Source organism: Xyrauchen texanus, chromosome 23 (genome assembly GCF_025860055.1).
Source record: "Xyrauchen texanus isolate HMW12.3.18 chromosome 23, RBS_HiC_50CHRs, whole genome shotgun sequence".
Classification (NCBI taxonomy): Eukaryota; Metazoa; Chordata; class Actinopteri; order Cypriniformes; family Catostomidae; genus Xyrauchen; species Xyrauchen texanus.
This window is the reverse complement of record NC_068298.1, coordinates 10,003,547-10,025,273: the sequence shown is the minus strand read 5'-3', so window position 1 is coordinate 10,025,273 and position 21,727 is coordinate 10,003,547. Positions and strand designations below refer to the sequence as shown.

General features: G+C 36.3%; 2 protein-coding genes across 2 annotated transcripts; one reads left to right on the top strand and one right to left on the bottom strand.

The window, feature by feature from the left end:
- Positions 1–4,967: 4,967 nt before the first annotated feature.
- On the top strand, positions 4,968–11,758 carry LOC127663269 (P2X purinoceptor 3-like). The gene is made up of 12 exons (XM_052154782.1): positions 4,968–5,101; positions 5,717–5,852; positions 5,939–6,010; positions 6,108–6,177; positions 6,256–6,346; positions 8,131–8,208; positions 8,386–8,527; positions 10,884–11,020; positions 11,103–11,200; positions 11,281–11,342; positions 11,474–11,551; positions 11,675–11,758. The coding sequence occupies exons 1-12, from the start codon at positions 4,968–4,970 to the stop codon at positions 11,756–11,758; spliced, it is 1,182 nt and encodes a 393-aa protein (XP_052010742.1).
- Positions 11,618–20,769, bottom strand: LOC127663391 (uncharacterized). The gene is made up of 5 exons (XM_052154955.1): positions 19,664–20,769; positions 17,373–17,509; positions 16,569–17,121; positions 15,012–15,248; positions 11,618–13,242 (listed from the first exon to the last, which is right to left on the bottom strand). Exons 1-5 carry the CDS (start codon positions 20,462–20,464, stop codon positions 13,054–13,056), a joined length of 1,917 nt encoding a protein of 638 aa, XP_052010915.1. The 5' UTR covers positions 20,465–20,769; the 3' UTR covers positions 11,618–13,053.
- Between the last annotated feature and the right edge of the window lie 958 nt (positions 20,770–21,727).

The window sequence follows — 21,727 nt, the reverse complement described above, 5'->3', positions numbered from 1 at the left end:
GTGCTTGTCCCATAGACTTCTATTGTACAAAGCATGTTTTTTTTTTTTTGTAACAAAACTCATATACTGTATGTGCAATATATATATATATATATATATATATGCGCACACACACAGTACTGTGCAAAAGTATTAAGCGCATAAGATGTTTCACAAAAACATTTATCTTAAAATGGTTATTTATATCTTCAGCTTTAGTGTGTCAATAGGAAAAATACATGTTATTCTCTCAAACATTACTTTTGCAAATAGAATAGAAGAACAGGGAGCCCTGCAACAGATGGCATGGTGCCCACAGAGCCCCCCACTGAATTGAGTCAGTCTGGGATTATAAGAAGAGACACCCTAAATAGATAAAAGAGCTGAGGTGAATTCTCCAAGAAGCTTGGAACATCCTATCAGCAAACAACCAAGAAAAATAGTGTCCAAGTGTACCTGGTCTGTTGGAATTAGTGCTGTTTTGAAGGCAAATGTGGTCACACCAAATATTGATTTAGCTCTTTTTTTCTGTTTACTGGACTTTGTATGACAATAAGTGATAAATGAAAACTATTTGTCGTTATTTTTTAAGAAATCCTCACTTTGAATTATTTTCACAAGTGTCTAAAACTTTTGCACAGCACTGTATATAATATATATATATATATATATATATATATATATATATATATATACACACACACACACTCTATATGTACACACACTTTATTAGATACACATGTACACCTACTAATTCATACGGTTATCTAATTAGCCAATTGTCTGGCAGCAGTACAATGCAATTAATAGAAAGTTGCAGATACAGGCTAGGAGCTTCAGTTAATGATCATATCAACCATCAGAATGAGGAAAAAATGTGATCTAATGTGGCATGATTGTTGGTACCAGATGGGTTGGCTTGAGTATTTCTGTAACAGCTGATCTCCTGGGATATTCATGCACAACAGTCTCTAGAATTTATTCAGAATGGTGCCAAAAAACATCCAGTGAGTGGCAGTTCTGTGGACAGAAACGTCTTGTTGAACGTTACATTTATATAGTGCTTTTCTGACACTATACAGTCCAAGTGCTTTACATAGTGAACTGGGGACTCTCCTCAACAACCACCACCACTGTGCAGCATCCACCTTGATGATGCGATGGCAACCATAGTGAGCCAGTACATTCAGCACACACCAGCTATTGTTGGAGAGGAGAGAGTAGAGTTATAGAGCCAATTATTGGATGGGGATTATTAGGAGGCCATGACTGAGAAGGGTCAATGGGGGGAATTTAGCCAGGACACCAGGGTTACACCCCTACTCTTTACAAGAAACGCTTAAGGATTTTTAATGACTACCGAGAGTCAGGATCTCGGTCTAACATCTCATCCGAAGGGCGGAACTTTTTTTACAGTATAGTGTCCCTATACAATACTGGGGCATAGGACCCACACAGAGCGCAGGGTGAGCACCTCCTGCTGACCTCCCTAATACCTCTTCCAGCAGCAACCTTAGTTTTCCATCCAGGTATTGACCTGGCTCAACCCTGCTTAGCTTCAGTGGGCAACCAGTCTTGAGCCAACCGGTGTTGATGAGAGAGGTCAACAGAGAATGGCCAGACTGGTTTGAGCTGACAGAAAGGCTACTACGGTAACGCAGATAACCGCTTTGTACAATTGTAGTGAGCAGAATAGCATCTCAGAATGCACTACATGCATCGAAACTAAGAACAGAATGCTGAGGCTGCAGTGGGCATACCATCTGTGTACCTCAGCAGAAATCAAGATTCATCAGACCAGGCTATGTTTTTCCAGTCTTTAACTGTCTTGGAACGGAAGAGCGTAACGCATGTTTGTGTTGTGCTGCCTACTGAAGGGTTGTTTTGTTCACTGAATAAACAGCTGAAGTCTCATTTACTGCCCTCTGGAGTAAACAGGTGGTACTACAAGCTTGCATTTCTCAGGAATCTTCCTTATTATTGTCTGGGGGCATTGCGATTAATTGCGTTAATTATTTAACGTGTTCATTTTAATCAAATTAATCAAATTGAATTAACGCATTAAATCGACAGCCCTGATATATATATATATATATATATATATATATATATATATATATATATATATATATATTATAGAGCTTAACTTAAGTTTAATGAGGAATATTCCTTGGAGAATAGTCTTGAGTGTATTCAGAGAAATATTCATTGATGCTATGTTACTATGGTAGTTTGGTTAAAACCTGAAGTTAAGCAAACTTAGTTATAATTGCAAGGATGTTGTCACTAAGGGGTTTCTTAACTTAAGGTGTGTCTAACAACCATCTGCTGGTCTGTCTCCCTCAAAGAATTAGGTTTGGCGCCAAATCTGTTTGACTAATCCAGGGTCATTAAGCTGTTTACTGCACCACCATGTTCATAATGAGCCTATGTAAGTGACCCCTGAGGCATTGTCCAAAGCATCTTTCCTATGGCAACCAAGATGAAAGTGTCTGTTAAACCTAAAATGTCTACTGCGTAACCATGTATACCTGGCAATCAGCTTTTCGTGCCTAGTTCCAGCAAAATGGTTTTGTTAGCTCTGAGATCCTGGTAAATACACTCCATCGGGGATATGAAGGACCACTAATGGCCTAGAGAGTGAGTTTGTGGCTTTTAATATAGCATTAAACCATCATGATGAAAGTGTCTGGTCTAAAGCACAAAGAAGTTGAAAAGCATGTGGTTTTTAATTTGATAAAGGAATAAGAGAGAAGGATGGAGCTTTTTTGTTCTACTTGATGGTAAAGTGAAAATGTATAAATTAATGTCACTGAATGTTATTTATTTTGTATTATTATTTTGTATTAAAATATTTATACAAACATATTAAAATGTAATCAATGTTTATTACAAAATAAGATTTTTAAATCATTTCTACTTTTTAAAATCAGGAATAGGAAAGAGGAATATTGGAATAAGATGGAATATGTTTTTCTATTTAACGGAACAGTGAACATTTTTAAATAATGTCAGATTCTTTGTTATTTTATCTATGTAATAAAATACTATTTTAATTTAATTTAATATGATTATACTGTATTAGGTAACAATACATTTCCATTTGTTAACATTAGTTAATGCATTAGGTATTATGAACAAACTATTAACAATATATTTTTACAGAATGTATTAATATTAGTTCAAAGTGCATTAACTAATGTTAACTAATACAACTTTTGATTTAAAAAATGTATTAGTAAATGTTTTAATGAAATGTAACTAAGATTAACAAATACTATAAAAGTATTGTTAATTGTTAGTTCATGTTAACTAATGTTGTTAACAAATGGAAGCTTACTGTAAAGTGAAATACCCTTTATTATTATTATTAATATAATATTATATTTCTCGTAATAATTACAATAATAATTAGTTTTACTAATATTTGAATAAACTGTTTAAATTATATGTATTTATTTTAGTTTAATAATTAATATATTATTATTAATACATTTGGTATTATTATTAATATTATATTTCTAATCGTAATAGTAGCTTAATATGTTAATGAAAGATGTATTAAAAAAGTTTAAATATTTGTAATAAATATAAATTAATTAAGAGATTATGAGATTTTTTTTTCTACTTTTTTTTTTTTTAAATGATCCCGTCCTCTTGGCCTCTTCCTCTCGCTCTCTGAAACTCTTGTTTTGTCCCATGGGTGTCATTGTACTACCTCTTTGCCTAATCCATTTTATGCCATGTGTAAGAGTCAGGATTATCAATGTTCTTAGCCGTGTTCATGTTTCTGGCCACTGTCAATTATGGGAAGTTGCATTTACACAAAGATGGCTCTCTGAAAGCTTTCCTGCAGCAGATGGAGATGAGGTTACAATGTAACTGACCACAAACATAAAGGGCCCACTTTAGTGATGAGGAAATCGGATCTTCACTTGATGATACAAAATCTACCAAAACCAAAAACATGCGAATGTTAATTTGTGAATATACGTATTTCATATTTAACCCACTCGTTGTTGTTTTTTTACAAAAATGACAGCATGTGCTCCTTTGAGCTTCCCTCCCTCCAGGACATATACGTATACCAGGCAATATATGAAAAAAGCTCGGAGGATCATCAGAGACTCCAGCCACCCGTGTCATGTGCTGCTCTCACTGCTACCATCAGGCATTCAGTATCACATCATCAGAACCCGCACCAGCCGACTACATGACAGCTTCTTCCCCCAAGCAATCAGACTTTTGAACACTAGATCTCTCATGATCAATAATCAGCACTGCACTTTATTAATCTTTTATCTCACACTGGACTGTCAAATATATTCTCCACAATACAACTACTGTATATATATTTTTGATATACCCTTACCCTTATTTTTTATTGTATGTGTATTCTATATTGTGTGTATTGTTTACTGTACATTGTATATTATTATTGTGTTGTGTAAGTATGTGTACATTTGTTATGTAAATTGTGTTGTGTAAATATGTTGTTTATTGTAATTGGTAATGCTGTTATTCGGAACTGCACACAAGACTTTCACCTACTGTTGTATTTGTGTACATGGTAGTGTGGCAATAAAGTGATTTGATTTTTGCATGCCTACAGAGCTTTCATTAATCAACATTTATAATGTGTCAAAAATCAAAAGATAATGTGATTCTATTAATGGAAGATATTAAGTCATTTTTTCTCATATTAAGCTGAAAAGAGATGAGCAAATGAGCAGGCTATCAAGGAGATGGAGTGTGTGTGGCCCCTGGGGGACAGATAGAGGGAGAGGCATGCAAATAAAAAGGGGCGGGAAAAATGTGGCCAAAAGTTGTTTTCCGTTCACTAAGTAAAAGAAAGAGATGGGATCCAAAATTCAGCAGATGCAAAATTGTCTGGTTCACAGTGGTTTTTCCTGCCTCCTTGACTTTTCTTCTGGCCCAAGTATTTTCTTCATCTTACACTTGGCAGTCACATAACATACACATCTACAATGGCTTCCATAGTATTGCGGGTTTTCACAGATTTCTTTGTCTATGAAACAACCAAATCAGTAGTGGTGAAGAGCTGGTCTGTTGGAATCATCAACCGTGTCGTCCAGCTGCTAATTATTCAGTACTTCATCTGGTAAGAATTGTAAACTGATATATGTGATCATTTAATTACTAATTTCGGGTAATTGAATCAGAGTTTTGTTTTTAAGAGCTTGTAAAAAAATGACAAGAGTATTAATACAATGATTTGAATGCAGCACTTTCACCATTATATTAAAATACCTTTTATTAAAATAACTTTTCCCTTCTAAATACGTTTTCTTTCCATTCATTTCATTAGATATTTTAATGGTGAAAGCCCTGCATTGAAATCATTGTATTACAACTCTTGTAAAAATTTTAAAATATTATTAAAAAAATAAAATTTATTTTGTTGAGTTAAGCATGAATGATTTGAACTTTTATGTGTATTTATTTATTTTGCAAATCTGTTGTACATCAATTAATCAATGACACTGATTAAAGAAATCATTAAAATTGATCTTTTATATATATATATATATATATATATATATATATATATATATATATATATAAATATTTTGTTAAGTTTTGGAAATATAAATGTATGGAAATTTCCAGGAAATATAAATGTTTTGAACTTATACATGTTTTTATTTATTTTCAAAATTGGGTGTAAGATGGTACATGTACTAATTTATGCAGTGTAGGCCTACTGTATTTTCAGTTGGGTGTTTCTGCATGAAAAGGCTTATCAGGCTCGGGATACAGGAATTGAGTCTGCGGTCATGACTAAAGTGAAGGGCTTTGGCAGCTATCTCAATCGTGTGATGGATGTGGCAGACTATGTAGCTCCACCACAGGTCAGCAAATTTACATTGAAAATCTGAAATCTGCACTGCAATCTGCAATTATATAATAGGCTTATCGATCTCTGTCCCTCTGTCAGGGCTCTTCAGCATTCTCCATCATCACCAAATTGATCATCACAGACAATCAGACGCAAGGACGATGCCCCCAGGTCAGACTCAAACCTGAAAAGACTTGGTAATCAAATACCCCATTTAATTTGTTTTAACACACTCTTTCTTTCTCCTATTTCTCTTCCCCTTTGTTAGACTGATGGTACATTTAAATGCACTTCTGATGCTGACTGTATGAATATAACTGGCTCACATTTAGGGAATGGTGGGTTCTTTTTCTTTCTATCTTTCTTTCTTTCAAAAGTTTCTTCAGATACTGTATGTCTCTCCTTTTTCTCCACAGGTATTGTAACAGGCACATGTTTAATAAAAAATGATCAAGGACAGTGTGAAATTCAAGGCTGGTGCCCTGCAGAAAACGATAAAGTTAATGTGTAAGAAACATACATGAATAAACCTGCTGCCTTTTGAAATGTATCCAATGTTTATATTAAAGAAATAGTTCACCCAAAAATGAAAATTCTGTCATTTACTCACTCTTATGTTTCTCTAATCCAGAGGTGGCGGCAGCCGATTTTGCCGGGGCTTCAGCCCCGAATGTATTTTGAAAAGTTGACTGACAAATATGAAACCGGACAAAAGCCTATGTAAACCTCCGAAATCATAAGTTGCATTATTTCATTGTGCTTTGGCTTTGCACATACTGCATACAGCCTGTAAAAATAGACATAGGCATAATCTAGCCTATAGAATAAATTCCTTTGCTGTCGGTAGCCTATGGGCGACTCTGTTTCTTCCTCTCTGTTGAATATGCAGCAGGTAGGGGAGGAGCTTGCACAGTCGTTGACATCAACTAACGTTACTTAGTGGCGTGTTAATGGCAGTTAGCAGGAAAGACAGCAAAAATTAAGCAAATGAGGCTTTGGGGATTTTTCCGAAAGAAGTCAGTGGGTAAGAATTCACATTTGTTTTTGTCCTTAAAGTCTGAAGATCATCATCTAGCTGGCTTTCACCCACAGTAGGCTAAACCTCAAGAGTTGTAGCCTCTAACCTCCTTGTATATATTGACACCATTTGGTAGCTTCTGATTAACGCATTCGCCTCTCACGCCGGAAACCGCGGTTCGAGCCCCGTTCGGAGTATATTGTTCTTGTTTAACAGGTGTTGTTTTCGCTAAGGATAACCAATAAGCATTAACATAAAATGTAAGTGTGACTTGTTTTGTGATATTAGTTTGTAGGAAATATACACTTTGATTTGATTAAATGGTTTTGTAGAGTGTAGCAAAGATGAGCAACAGACTGAGGAGCAGCAGCAGCAGCTGTGCTAGAATCAGGCATGGAAACTGGTAACAATTAATAAGTCACTTTTCTTTAGAGAAAGTTCAAAGTGAAACATTATTTATCCCAATGATCCTAATGAAAGGATTTTGACAGATGAACATGGAGAATTAATGTTCGATTCAATGGTGTGTCAATGAACTTAGACTAAAGTCATTCATGTATTGCTTTAACTTAGGATCTTATACATCATTTTGACTATTTATGTCAAAAAATAAATATTATTTATATTCAATATTTTTTTACCTCACTTTACTCACTATAATATAACTCTTTTGTGATGACTTTATGGTAATGTACATGAAAATTCAAGAATCATGATAGATCTTAGGGCAATCCCACTGATCTGCTCTTCCCTGGTATTGGTCCACAATTTGACATATGTAGCACTTGATGAATTAGTTGTTTGAAGCTGATTTGCAATAAGTTATGTGCTGTATCTGTTCTTTTGCATCACAGATGATTCAGGGAGGAGAGAGGATGTTGAGGATAGTACTAGAGTGGAAGATTTAGGAACTGTAGAAACAGGCCCAGCCAGAGCAAAACTCAAAGAATACCCTCTCACCAGATTTGGACTACAGAGAAGTGGTTTCTAGTGTGGAAATATAACTGTCTGGGCTAAGCCCCGGATGTCCTTCAATGCTGGAAACGCCTCTGCTCTAATCCTGTATAACTTTCTTTCTTTCATGAAACACAAAAGGAGATGTCAGGCAAAATGCTAGCCTCAGTCACACTTCATTGCAAGGAAAATAAAATTAAATGAAATTCTGCCTGAAAGTCATGCATCCTTGAAAAAACATGAAGCTGAGTAAATGATGACAGAATTTTTATTTTTGGGTGAACTCTTTGTTTTATGAGACTTATCTGCTCACTGTCAGGTCTGTAATGGAGGGGGTCGAGAACTTTACCATCTTCGTCAAGAACAGCATTCGCTTCCCTCTATTTAATGTCACCAGGTGAGTTTCTGACTTCTGCACAAAAATCTAAAACTATATTGTTGTGAGAAACCATTTTTATATGATTTCACTTTATAAACATTACAGTTCCTTTTTAAATCTGAGAAATTTCAACAGCCAAAGAGAATTTGACTAAAATGATTGATGTCCTCTGTTCTTTCTCTCTCACCCTCACAGGGGCAATTTCCCTTCCGACTTAAACAAGTCGTACATTACACACTGTAATCATGATCCAATTCTCCATCCATTCTGTCCAATCTTTAAAGTGGGAGATCTCTTGAAACTCATGAATCAAAATCTCAGCAAAATTGCCAGCAAAGTGAGTCCACAACTCTGCTTTTACTCTCATCAAACATCCTGTTTTCATTTGACCAGAGAGATGATAGGTATTCATTCAGTGCTCTGTGTCCTGAATCTATCCATTATATCTCTCAGATGACTGGTCCAGTTTTGTTAGAGCAAAAGTTAATATGTATTGATTGACATGTTTTAATATAGTCTTTTCTTTAGGCAAAATACATAATTACTCTTTGTACTCGTGTTGGTTTGCTTTGGGGATTTGCTCATTTGAGGCATGTATTTAAGCTAAACTTGATTATTCTTAATTATGATTATAATGTTTAAAATAAATAACATATTTTTATTTTTTCAATTTTAAAACCCTCTGGGGTCTGAGGGTGTTTTGGGCCCTGGAGAAGATTTGACATGCCTTGACATATGTGCTTTTTTCAGTTGCTTAAAAACACATTAATGGCTAAAGTCTGATAACACTGTATTCAGCACAAACTGGGCTACAATAATATATGAGTAACATGTGTGTACATGTTTGTATTTTTGAGAAAATAACGTTTATGCATGGTTTTTGAAGTCATTCACTGAAGTCATTTAAGTTTTTAAGTCATTGAAATAAGGCCAAATAACACATACTCAACATTTGTCCACAAGACTTTTGAGAACTGTATCTTGTAGCCTAGAGTTTTTGCTACAAAATTATGTAAAAATCATCCTGATCATGCATTCATACAAAACAATATAGTAATTTAACTTTTGTAAGACACTTTTAGTGTTGATAGGTAATATGTGAGGAGGCGTGAAGTATCATGAATATTGATTGTAATTCACACCTGAGAAGACAAAATACCCCTCCCCTGGGCCTATCACTGAGGAATGTGACAGAAAGAGAATGAATGTGAGGAGACTTAATGATCAAAATCAAGTTTTAAGTTAAAAGAAGTAATCAGACTATACATTTTCTTTACTTAAAGACTTTACTTAATTTTACACCTACACTACCATTTAAAAGAAGTCTCTTCTGCTCAACAAGACTGCATTTATTTGATCCAAAATACAGTAAAAACAGTGATATTTTGAACTATTTTTACAATTTAAAAGGACAGTTTTCTATTTGAATATATTGTAAAATGCAATTTGTGATCAAAGCTGAATTTTCAGCATCATTACTGCAGTCTTCAGTGTCACATGATCCTTCAGAAATCATTATAATATGCTGATTTTCTAATATGGGCATATTTAAAGTGCATTTTACTCATTTAACCTGAACACATATTTACAAGCACAAGCTTCGTTGATGATAATGAGGCAGCATAAACACTAGTTAAAATATAATCTAAACATTCATATTGTTTTTAGATCATATTACATATCATATTTATATCATACAGCATACAATTTAAATACCTGCTTTAGCCGAAACAGCATTTAAATGTAACTAAAACCTGCTTATTCAAATTTCACTACTCTGAATCCTGGCTGGCAAGTTTGGAAACAGTCCCACTAGTAAAATATGTACATGTTTATATAAAATAGCATGTCAATTAATGAAAACTAAATGACTTACTCGTCCTAAATTGTATCCTCGGCTTGATCAAGTCTATCTTCAAAATACAAATGTTCATCGGAGTCCCACTCTTCTTCTGAGGAAAATTGTAACTCTTCGTCACTATCCAGGAGTTTCCTCGCTTGTGTGTTGTGCATCTTCCAAAAGTGCAGAAAAGTGAATAAACTTTGTTTTTAAGGCACAGTGTGGGCGTTTACCATTTCCATATTAAGGTCTCAGCACATTAATGTATGAATAGCGCGCTCTGCTGGTGGGAGTGATCACATTAGCTGTAATGAGCTAAGCCAGTAAAAACTGTACATCGCTTTGTTTCATACAGATTACATTGCAGGAGAATATTTGTTTTAAATTTGAATTGTTTTATTTTAAAGTAGACATTTTAAGCTTTCTTTAGACATATGTTTCATGTTTGTGTGATAAAACCCTCTGTCGACCCCAGAGGGTTAAAAGCGGCAGGTTCAGTCTTAAGTAATTATAATCATAAAAAAAAATAGAAGTCTATGACAGGTTTGCCGAGTCCACAATTTTCCTACTGATTTGGGCAACAAATTAGATGTAAATCTAATTACACAAATTAGATTTGCATGTTATAATTTTGGACAAACCAACAGACTCAAATTGCGTAACATAGTTGCATTGCACAGTAGGCCTTGAAATGAACAGAAATCTGAAAAAGCATTATAGATAGACCTACTCTAAAATCTGTAACACATTTTGAGTTATGGTATTGGATTGGCTTTATTGGTCATTGGTCTGGTTGTCAGCTGGTTTTGATTAGGCTGTCTTTGCTATAAACATATGTGTATGTGTTTGTCAGGGAGGAGAGATTGGAATTCACATAGGCTGGAAGTGTGATCTGGACCGTTCTTTGGACATGTGCAAACCCCAATACACATTCACACGCTTGGACGCTGTGTTTCAGCACAGCAGTGTATCCAAAGGATATAACTTCAGGTAGCTCACTTACACATACTCTTAATTCAATTCATTCTGCATTCTGTCTGTTACTGGACGTTTTTTCTTTTTATTCTTCCAGGTTTGCTAAATATTTCAAGTCGCCAGATGGGACTGAGTATCGAACACTTCACAAAGCCTATGCCATCCGCTTTGAGATAATCGTGTCTGGGAATGTGAGTAGTGTGTGTGAGTGACTTGTGTATAGATTCTATTGAACATATTACGCATGTGCTAACTTTTCTTATCTTTTTAGGCAGGAAAGTTTAGTGCTGTGCCATTTCTGATTAATCTTGTGGCAGCGTTCACTTCAGTGGGACTGGTAAGATATCTATCTATCTATCTATCTGTCTGTCTGTCTGTCTGTCCGTCCGTCCGTCCGTTGTCACTGTAGTCCTATCCATCCATCCATGCTTTTGTTATGCATAATCTGACTGGCATGTATTTTTACAGGCAACGGTGTTCTGTGATATCATCCTTCTCAACTTCCTTCAAGGGGCGGAACAATACAAAGCAAAGAAATTTGAGGAGGTACCACATGTTCCAGTTCTTAATGTTTATCTGACTCTAGATTACTCATGTAAGTATATGCAGAGGTAAAGAGCAAGTATCTGGAATAATAATGCCTTATCTTTCTCTCCTCTACACTGATAGGTATCAAGCATTGAGACAGTCAGTGAACAAATGACTCTACCAGGGCAGCCAAATGCCAACAAAAGCGATGGGAAAGAACTTTAATGTCTCAGGGACCTTTTCTATTGGACACCAGGAGTGAGTGACACAAGACGTCAACCATTTGTTCATGTTATTGTATAAAATATCTGATTTTTCAGCCATAATCTGTGTTTAAAATCTGTCAAAACTTAGGGCTGTATTTGTTAATGATACTGATAGTGTTCAATCAACTCCAAATCCTAAAAACACACATGCACATAAACAATAATGAATTAAGTGTAAACTAGGTAAACAATACATAATTATTAACTAAATTATTAATGGATAATGAATAATTAAGTAACAGATGATGTCATTGTCATTAGAACCATTCTCTTCAACATAAATTTTCTTTTCTTTTCACATAACAAAAAACATTGATAACATTTGAGTATGTCCTCCTACTTCACAAAAGCTAAATGCACTCTTGATAACCCCCCCCCCCCATAAAACTGGCTTGAAACTGTTAAGGTAAAGCCCATACTAGCCATACAGCGAGGGACTATTACTGACCACAGCTTGCATCACTCCAGTAACTTTAGGACAGGCTTATAAATTAATTAAAAAAAAATTTTTTTAATTAATCATTATTTTTACAATGTATTCACTGTTTTCATACATTAACATGAATGTGAATGAATGAATGAATGTTACATTTATATAGCGCTTTTTTCTGACACTACTCTCAAAGTGCTTTACACAGTGTCATTTATACTCTCCTCCACCACCACTAGTGTGAAGCATCCACCAGGATGATGCAACTGCAGCCATAGTGCACCAGTACACTCACCACACAGCAACACATTAAGTCATAAGTATTTCACATGTTATGTATCTAGTTATTTGGCATATGTGCATTTAAGTAATGCATGCAATGCTAGAGGAGGATGGGCTCCCCCAGTTGAGTCTGGTTCCTCCCAATGTTTTTCTTCATCTTCTACCTAAACATCAGTGTTTTTCCTTGCCACAGTCGCCTTTGGCTTGCTCACTATAGGTATTAAGTCACTGTTTGAATTAATCTGCTTTGAAACTGTATGTACACTGTATTGTAAGAACAAAAGTGCTATGTAAATAAAACTGATTTGACTAAAAATGTTAGAATGCCATTGTACGCAGCTGACAAACCACATTACAGCTCTATCACACACCCTCACATTCAGATATGGCAGTTTTCCTATCAGGTGTAGTAGCTCTGTAGGAGAGTATATTTTCATAATGAACAATAATCTACTCAGACCGCTAGTGCAGTTTTATTTGCCCTGCTAATATGTGCCATGCCCACTTCTTGCCTCGGTCATTCAGCCCCATCCAGAAGGAAGTTAAAATTTGTGTTTTCTAGTCGGTTTGGGTTTTAAAGACCTAATCCACTTAGGAAAAGAGGAGCGGGGAGTAGATTCCACTGGACAATCATCTTCTAAACAATCATTGTCATCCTCAGAGATGAAGCTAGGTGGAAAGATGACCACCTCTTCAGCGAATCGAACACAACGAGGATCTTCCATTCTCCTCTGGAAGAAGAAAATAAACAATGGCATTATCTATTTTAATTGTGAACATATATATGATTTCAGTTTATTCATGCTGAATACATATCTATTTGTATGATAGATATGTGAATTAAAAACCTTTGTTATAATTTAGTACCTTAATTCACAACTTTTATGTCCATGTATTATGCACACTATCAAAACAACAGTGTCACTGGTAAACCATTCAGGGGCTTTCAATAGCTGATGCTGATACAGACATCTAGATAGCAGCAGTGCAGTTTCTAGCTATAAGCAGTATAAATGGCCACTTAGGGCCCCCGAGCCACCAGGGGGCCCAGCAAAGCAAGGTCATTATATATATATATATAATATCATGTGTATAATAATTGTGTGTGTTTGTGTGTGTGTGCATGCGTGTGTATATAAAATATATATATATACAGTTTTAAATTCGGCCCGGAACATCGAAGTGCCGTTACCTCAGATGAGTAACAGGTCAGATAAAAAGTCTTTTTGTGAATTGTGTTGTTAGTTCATCAAAATAATAATTCTTGATTGCTACCGCATTTCTGACATCGCGTACCACTAGTGTAGACAGATTTATTATTTATAATGGGTTCGGTCAAAGGTGCTTTCAGTGATAAAAATTCAATTTAATTAAATCTTTTATAGAATATTGACATAAACTCAGGTCAGGTTCAGCCAAAGCCAGTTTGGTTTTGTTTAAACTAATATGCCATTAGACTAATGGCTTTCAGAAAATACCATTAGGCTTCCACAGTACCGCAGCTCACTATACGCATATTACACATAGGTCACCAACACCCTAGGGGGGCACCATTATAGGGGGGCACCAGAAACTCCACCGGCTGCCCTTACTCGCATGTTATATGTTATTCAAGGACCCTAGCATTCGTGGAACACAGTCGATCGCCTCACACTTTCTCATCGTGCCTTTGCACCATGCACCACGTTACCAGGGTAATGCCATGGTACTGAATGATTGATCATGTTCATGATACTGTCATGGTACTCCAAGGTACTTTAAAAAATACCATGGTTTTACTATGACACATGTCATAAACATGGGGTTATCACAGACCATGTCTGAAAACAAACAAATATACAAGTGTAATACCATGGTGATTTTGTGAGAAATATAACAGAATAGGCTATTATTTGGGATAAAGAAGTCTTTGATAAAGTTATGTACAATATATACTGTATGTACAGGAAAATGGTTAAATACTCAGAAAGCAAAGAAATTAGTTAAGTATTTATAAATACTACTCATTCAATTACTACTCATGGCTTTTTTATCTTTCCACCCCCGTCTCTGCTAAGGTCTGTGCACATCACTGAGACGACTTGTGTTATTTCTTGACACTTTTTCTCTAGCAGTGCAGGTTCTTGTTTAATGTTAATTACAGAATGTTGTATCTGTCAGCGTAGGAAGGGAATTTTAGTGACTCACATCATAGAAGGTTTTTGTTTTAAAATATCTGTTGTCTGTGACCTCACATGACAAGTGCTTATAATTCAGCACCACCCAGTCTACAATTTAATAAAAGCATTAAACAACAACCACCTCCAAACAATAACACTAACGTGTAGCTATGAGGTAACAAATCCACATTGTTTCAGCTTCAAAGAGCCAAATCCAAGGGGTTCAATCGGCAGTATTTTAACCAGATTGTGTTTTTTGGTGTCAAAATTATGCTTTAATCTTCATAAATATGAGCTGATAAAAATTGACTTATTTGAAGAAAATTACAGTAACACCATACCTTTTTAACCACTGTCTCCATAGTTTTGGAAAAATCTGAATCTTCAGAGTTCTGGAGAGAAGTCTTGGGTGAGTTGCTGTGGGTGGAGTTTGAAGAGTAGGTGGCCATAAAAGAGTTTGTGTGGTCCTCGTCCTTCATGTCTTGACTTGTGGCATCAAATGGATTTCTTCTTTTAGTCCAGTGCTCTCTTTTACGACCCAGCGATATGTGTGATGTTATAGAGGAACTGTTTATTGGCTGAGAGATGGAAAGAAAGCAATAATGCAAAGGAAAGATTACAAAATAAGAATGATAAACAAATTAGTTACTATTAAATAAAGAAATTGAATATAATATTTATCATGTTATATTTTCACACACCCACTGTTACTTAAAATGCAAACATAGTTGGGCTGAAACGGGCTGAAACGGGGCCTGGGTAGCTCAGCAAGTAAAGGTGCTGACTTCCAACCCTGGAGTCGTGAGTTCGATCCAGGGCGTGCTGAATGACTCCAGCCAGGTCTCCTAAGCAACCAAATTGGCTTGGTTGCTAGGGAGGGTAGAATCACATGGGGTAACCTCCTTGTGGTTGCTATAATGTGGTTCTTGCTCTCGGTGGGGTGCGTGGTGAGTTGTGCGTGGATGCCGCGGAAAATATTGTGAAGCCTCCACACGCGCTAGGTCGCCGCGGTAACGCGCTCAACAATCCAAGTGATAAGATGCGTGGTTTGACGGTGTTAGAAGCGGAAGCAACTGAGATTCATCATTCGCCACCTATTGAGGTTAGTCACTACGCCACCACAAGGACTTAGGAATTGGGCATTCAAAATTGGGGAGAAAACGGGAGAAAAACTATAAATAGCATGCATGGTACCTTCATATTAATAATTAATAAACTATAATTTACAGCTGTACATATTAAGAAAATGTGAGTGGTGTTTGCCCATGCAAAACTCAATGTGTTCTAGGTGGTTGCAAGAGTGTTGCTAACTGTTAAAAAAAAAAAAAAAAGTATGAGCAATTAATACAGTGATGCTTTCTTTCGTAAGTGCCACTAAAAATCTTTTTTATTTAATTACCAAAACATACTCAGGAGTTACACAGAGTAATTCATGGAGCCTGAAAAAATTAACTGGCACATTACTCATTTTTACAGACAGGTTAAATGATCCATCTATTATACTATTTTTATTAAAGGAGTCATGACTTGAGGAATTATATTCCTTGATCTCTTGACACATAAGAGGTCGTTGTACTAGAAAAATGCATTATAAGTTTCAGAACTCAAAACTTCCTCCTCACTGCAAAAAGAGCATTTGTTGAAACCAAGCTGCCAAAACTACCTATACTTTAACTTTTCACTGCCATAGCTCTGCCCAGTAGCGGTGAGCAGTGAGATGGCAAAGAGTGAGTCAGAAGCAGAGAACCAATCATAACAGTGGGCGTTTACTATCAAGTCTTAAAGGAGAAGCAGCACCAAACAAAGTATTTCTGACAGAGGGTCAGAATGATGGTGGAAAGTGCTGATTACTAATAACAATATAAATCCCGTTTGTTTCTTACAACTTTAATTCATACCTTAACATATGACAAGTCCAAAATAGGGATGAAATCTTCTTTCCCACCTTGGGGCTGGTTATGGCTGGGGTTGTACACTTGTGGTTGGGACCGACTTTGTTGAATACTTATCAAATGCGGAACACTACGCTCATTTGCCGTTGATTCGTATGAGGGTTGGTGAGAAAACTGTGATTGTTCACTTGTTTGCTCACTGTTTTGAGACTTGTTGAAGCTCTGATTGGTGGTTTGTAACTGGTTTGTAAATAAATCATACATTTGTGATTGATTTGCAGTGAGATCATGAGCATCTGAAGGAAGAAAACTGTCTCCAGAAATCTCCATTTCGTCGTAAACATGCATATTGAAGGCCGGGTTTTGTGTAAAGCTCTCAGGGAGCAACATTTCTGGTTGAGCTGATTGATTCCTTTTGCCATTCCATTCTGCTATACATGATTGGGCAATATTACTTGATGAATCCTGTGATGGGTCCTCCTGTTTGCTGAAGTTATACTGAGCCCACTCCGTTCCATTGAAGATCAAATTAGAAGTGACAAAGGAGAAATTATTTTCACTGCCAGAGAGGATGAAAGAATGGGAAAATGTTTATGAATTACATTTTTATATACACTATAATACCAAAGTATATGGACACCCAAATACCACACCCAAATGTACTTGTTGAGCATTTTAATTTCAAAACCATGTTGTCCACATTCTTTCTCATGGAGGTAGCTGCTGTTTTACTTGAGAGAGAAAGTGATTACTATGTTCTCATGGCTCACACCTGTGGTATGATGACTATGTCTAATACAATGAGGTTACCTTATGTGGCTGAAAGAACAGAGGGCGGATTCATCCAATCCTGTGATGTTAGGTTCATTGTGAATATCTGGATCCTCAGTGACTGCTGTAGTTGTGTTGTTCACACCAGTAGGAACCGATATTGGAGCAAGATTACTCTGAATAAAAGACATGAGGATACATGATTTTATAAAAGCATTACAGAAAGAGACATATTTTTTAATCAAATACTAGATACAAAGAGACAAAGATTACAAAGGGGGGGTATCGCATCTTAGTAACAGTCCTCTCCCACAATGATAGAGTGGTTGGCAAGGGGTTGCAATACAATTACTATTTTGTTAAGTGCTTTTAGCACATTGCTATGTGATTGCCAGGTCATTGCATGGGTGTTCTGGGTGGTTGTTAGATGGCAAATCGAGTTTGCAAAACTCACTGCCACAATGCTAAAGTGGTTGCCATGAGGTTGCTGTGCAGTTCCATGGTGTTCTGAGTGTTTTTAAAGCAAAACTCATTGCCACAATGCTAGTGTGGTTGCCATGGGTTGTTAGGTAGTTACTGTTCTGTTCTGAATATTTTTTAGCATATTGCTATGTGGTTGATAGGTTGTTGCTTAGGTGTACTGGGTGGTTGCTATGTGTCAAATCAATCTTGCAAAACTCATTTTCACAATGCTAATTAGTTGCCAAGGTGTTGCTAAGCAGTTGCTAAGGTGTTGGGTGTTTTAGCACATTGCTATGTGGTTGCCAGGTCAAGTCTAGTAATTGTATTTGTATACTGCAAAATCGAACTACTTCTCTGAATTAATTGCTAAAAATGTCATTTTTAATACAATTGATTCCATTTTGAACCCTGCCCCTGTGGGCTATCCAGATGCAACCCCTGAGACAAGAGAAATGTTTCTTGAATTTTTTATTGACAAAATGTAAGACATTAGAACACATGTCATGGGAACTTGAACTTGAACTTTTACAGGAAATCATGCATTAAAAAAAATGTAACTTATATCTATAAATTCTTTGCAAGGGTGATCTGGGTGGTTGTTAGATTGCAAATCGAGCTTGAAAAACTCATTGTCACAATGCTAAGATGTTTGCCAAGGGGTTGCTAGGCAGTTGCTAAGATGTTGAGTGTTTTTAGCCAGATTGCCAGACTCCTCTCAGATTGAACCGGAAAAACTCACTTCCACAATGCTAGGGTGGTTATCAAGGGGTTGTTATTCAGTTACTATTGTGTTCTGAGTGTTTATTTTTTTTAGCATATTACTATGTAGTTGCTAGGTTGTTGCTTGGGTGTTCTGGGTGGTTGCTGGGTGGCAAAACTAACTTGCAAAACTCACTCCAAAATTGCTATTCAGATACTATAGTGTTCTGAGTGTTTTAGCACATTGATATGTAGTTGGTAGGTCATTGGGTGTTCAGGGTGGTTGATAAGTGTGAAAAATGTGCTTACAGATCTCACTGCCACAATGCTAGTGTGGTTGGCAAGGGCTTGCTATGCAGTTTACATTTACATTTATTCATTTGGCAGACACTTTTATCCAAAGCGACTTACAAAAGAGGAAAACATAAGCAAATCATCTTAAGGAGACAGTGGTACGAAAAGTGCCATGCTACAAAGTTTCACTATCATCAGAATAGTATTCAAAACAGATTTAAGTGCAACAAGAATTGTAATTTTTTTTTTTTTTTTTTTTTTTTTGTGACTGGTTAAGTGCTTTCTTGTGTAAAAGTAATGTAATGTGTTTTAGCCGTTTTTTGAAGATAGAGAGTGAGTCAGCTTCACGGATTGAGTTGGGAAGGTCATTCCACCAACGTGGTATGATGAAACTGAAAGTCCGACAGTTGCTATGAAGTTCTGAGTGTTTTCTAGCACATTGCTATATGGTTGCATGGTAATTGCTAGGGTGTTCTGGATGATTGCTAGGTGGTTGCTTACTGGCTCAAGTCAAAAGAGCCCACCACCCAAGTCTCTGTGATATTTCAGTCCCTCAGATATGAGTCTGGTCCCTCCTTCAATATAAATCTCTGGGAGCCCAATCACTTAAAAAAGCAATAGCACACCTCTCTTTAAAAAGCAGCACAAATGGAGCTATTATTTATGTATGTAGCACAAACTGTGTATATGAGTTTAATGTAGAAGTTTAATACTTAGGATAAAGGGTTTGTTCAGCCAAACCCTCAGTATGAGCAACACTAACAGTCATTTTTCCCTTAGCAAGCAAGCACCACTAATTATATGTGGCTTTGACAGTTGCTACAGTAGTGTTTATTATGTATGACTGTATCAACCTGAAAAGTGAAAATACTTACTTGTACTACATTCTGTACTTGTCTTTTCTCATCATCTCTTTGTCTGGTCTCTGTGTTTCTATGTCTTTCTCTCCATCTCTCCTTTACCTTCTGGGCCCATCTTTTAGCCTCCCCCCACTTCTTACTTGTCTTTGTAGTTTTCCCTGATTCCTCAAAAATGTTGGTACCTTCACTTTTGTCCTTCCCAACATCCCATTTACATATGCCCCTTTGACCCTTGACCTCTGGTTTATCCAACACTAAAGTTGATGTTGCTGATGTCGGGGCTAAAAGTTCAAGGGAGTTTTGGTAGGGCTCTGTTTTGTATAAAGGTGGCACACTTGAGACACCTTTAGTCTCCCCTTCCAGAGAAAATTGTTTCCACTTCTTGTGTCTGGGCATCTCTTCTTCTCCAACACCAGAAATGGCATCATTACTCTTTTCGGTTGTAAAGTCATTGTGTTCTCCCCAAATTAATGGTGAACGTTTAGGTTTAGAAGAGATTATCTTGATCCTTTTGGGAGGTTGATTACCAAAAGGGGCCTGCATACCCCCAAAATGTGCTGATTGCTGAGTCCATGGATTCTCCAACTTATTCCGAATGGAGGAGTGTCTGTTTTGCTCTTTGTTGCTGGAGGAAAATCCAAACTGTAAAGATGTTCCTTTGGATGAATCCTCCACTGTTTCAGCGTTATACTCAACAGGCGAACTGCATGTTTGTACATCAGCGTGTGAGCTAATGTTTATTTGAGTGTTTAGCCATAATCTTTGAAGCATAGATTCCAGCAAGGTTTGATTGTCTGAGACAGGGTTCTCTGCCATTGACACTCAACTGAAGAAAGACTATGTTACATGACCTGTACTCACATAAACATATACACTCACATAGACACAGGCAATCATGCAACACTGACAAAGACTGAATTACATACCAGAGATACATGCACACATACAAGCACGTTCACTCTTGATGTTCAAGTTTCACCCAAGCCAGTTACAGGTAGAGCTGCAATCAAAACTATGAGTATTTATTTCCATCAGAAATCTGTGGTCAGGTCCAGTTGTCGCTCATTTCCGGAAAAATTGTCATTTAACCTGTATTTCCATCTCTCTTGTAAGCTCTCAGTATTATTTGATCTTTTGTCAATTTCTGAAATGTTGTCGAAGGAAGGAGTTTTATAAAAAAATAGAAAGAGAAAAAGGTGTGTCCAACACCCAGATTAACAGGTAAGACAAGTGTGTCTGGATGACACCTCTTTCAACTTTGTCATTCCTTCTCTCCAGCTGCTGCCTAGATGAGACCATGTGTCTTAAAATTCACGAAAACCTGTTTATTTGAATTATTTATTTTTGCTAAAAAAAAGTGCAGTAATTTTAGTCATCCAATCATTTAAAGCAGTAACAAACAGCAGTCCTCTTATGAAAATTAATTGTAGTTTATTTGAAAAATACTACTGGTAGTAGTAATTTTGGTAGATATTTTGTATATTAAATAATCAATTAGGGGAGTTAATCTGGCGGGGGATCAACATCAATCCAATTAAACTCATGGAAGTGGTAGTTATAGTCAGTGGTGTTGTAGTGTCTGAAGAGGTGAGCATACTGTGAATTTATGAAAGACCTAACCTGTAAATATAGTCCTATACATAAACTTAAAAAATGTATATCAGAGTAAGTTTCTTGCTGGTATGGTGTACAGTAGGCTACTCTACTAAGAACCATGGTATGGTAACTTGATGTTAAATATGTATTTCAGTTAATAGGTGTGGGAGATAGGTAGGCATATGCCCAGATTACACTACTGGTTAGTTTCTAAATGTTCTTAAGCAGCTAGTTTCTCTTAGGAAATTCCATAGTTTGTTGTTGTCATAATTATTTTTGATCTAACCGTGGTAATAAGGGGCCATCAAATGTTTTGCCTGTGGATATGGTCTCTGACCGCAAATAGCACAATTAAACCCTGAATATAATGGTAAATTTGCATAAGGGTTGTAAAATCTAAATTATGTCAGATACCACATTTATGACGTAGAATAATGAAACTAATAACCATTATTATTCTGAAAAATCTATTTATCAAGTACC

Coding starts and splice junctions, on each gene's coding strand:
- LOC127663269 (XM_052154782.1), top strand. CDS start 4,968: ATGGCTTCCATAGTATTGCGGGTTTTCACAGATTTCTTTGTCTATGAA. Junction 6,011..6,107: donor CGCAAGGACGATGCCCCCAG/GTCAGACTCAAA, acceptor CCCCTTTGTTAG/ACTGATGGTACATTTAAATG. Junction 8,209..8,385: donor CCTCTATTTAATGTCACCAG/GTGAGTTTCTGA, acceptor TCACCCTCACAG/GGGCAATTTCCCTTCCGACT.
- LOC127663391 (XM_052154955.1), bottom strand. CDS start 20,464: ATGGCAGAGAACCCTGTCTCAGACAATCAAACCTTGCTGGAATCTATG. Junction 17,510..19,663: donor AAGTACAGAATGTAGTACAA/GTAAGTATTTTC, acceptor TCTTTTATTCAG/AGTAATCTTGCTCCAATATC. Junction 13,243..15,011: donor TGGAGACAGTGGTTAAAAAG/GTATGGTGTTAC, acceptor TTCTTCTTCCAG/AGGAGAATGGAAGATCCTCG.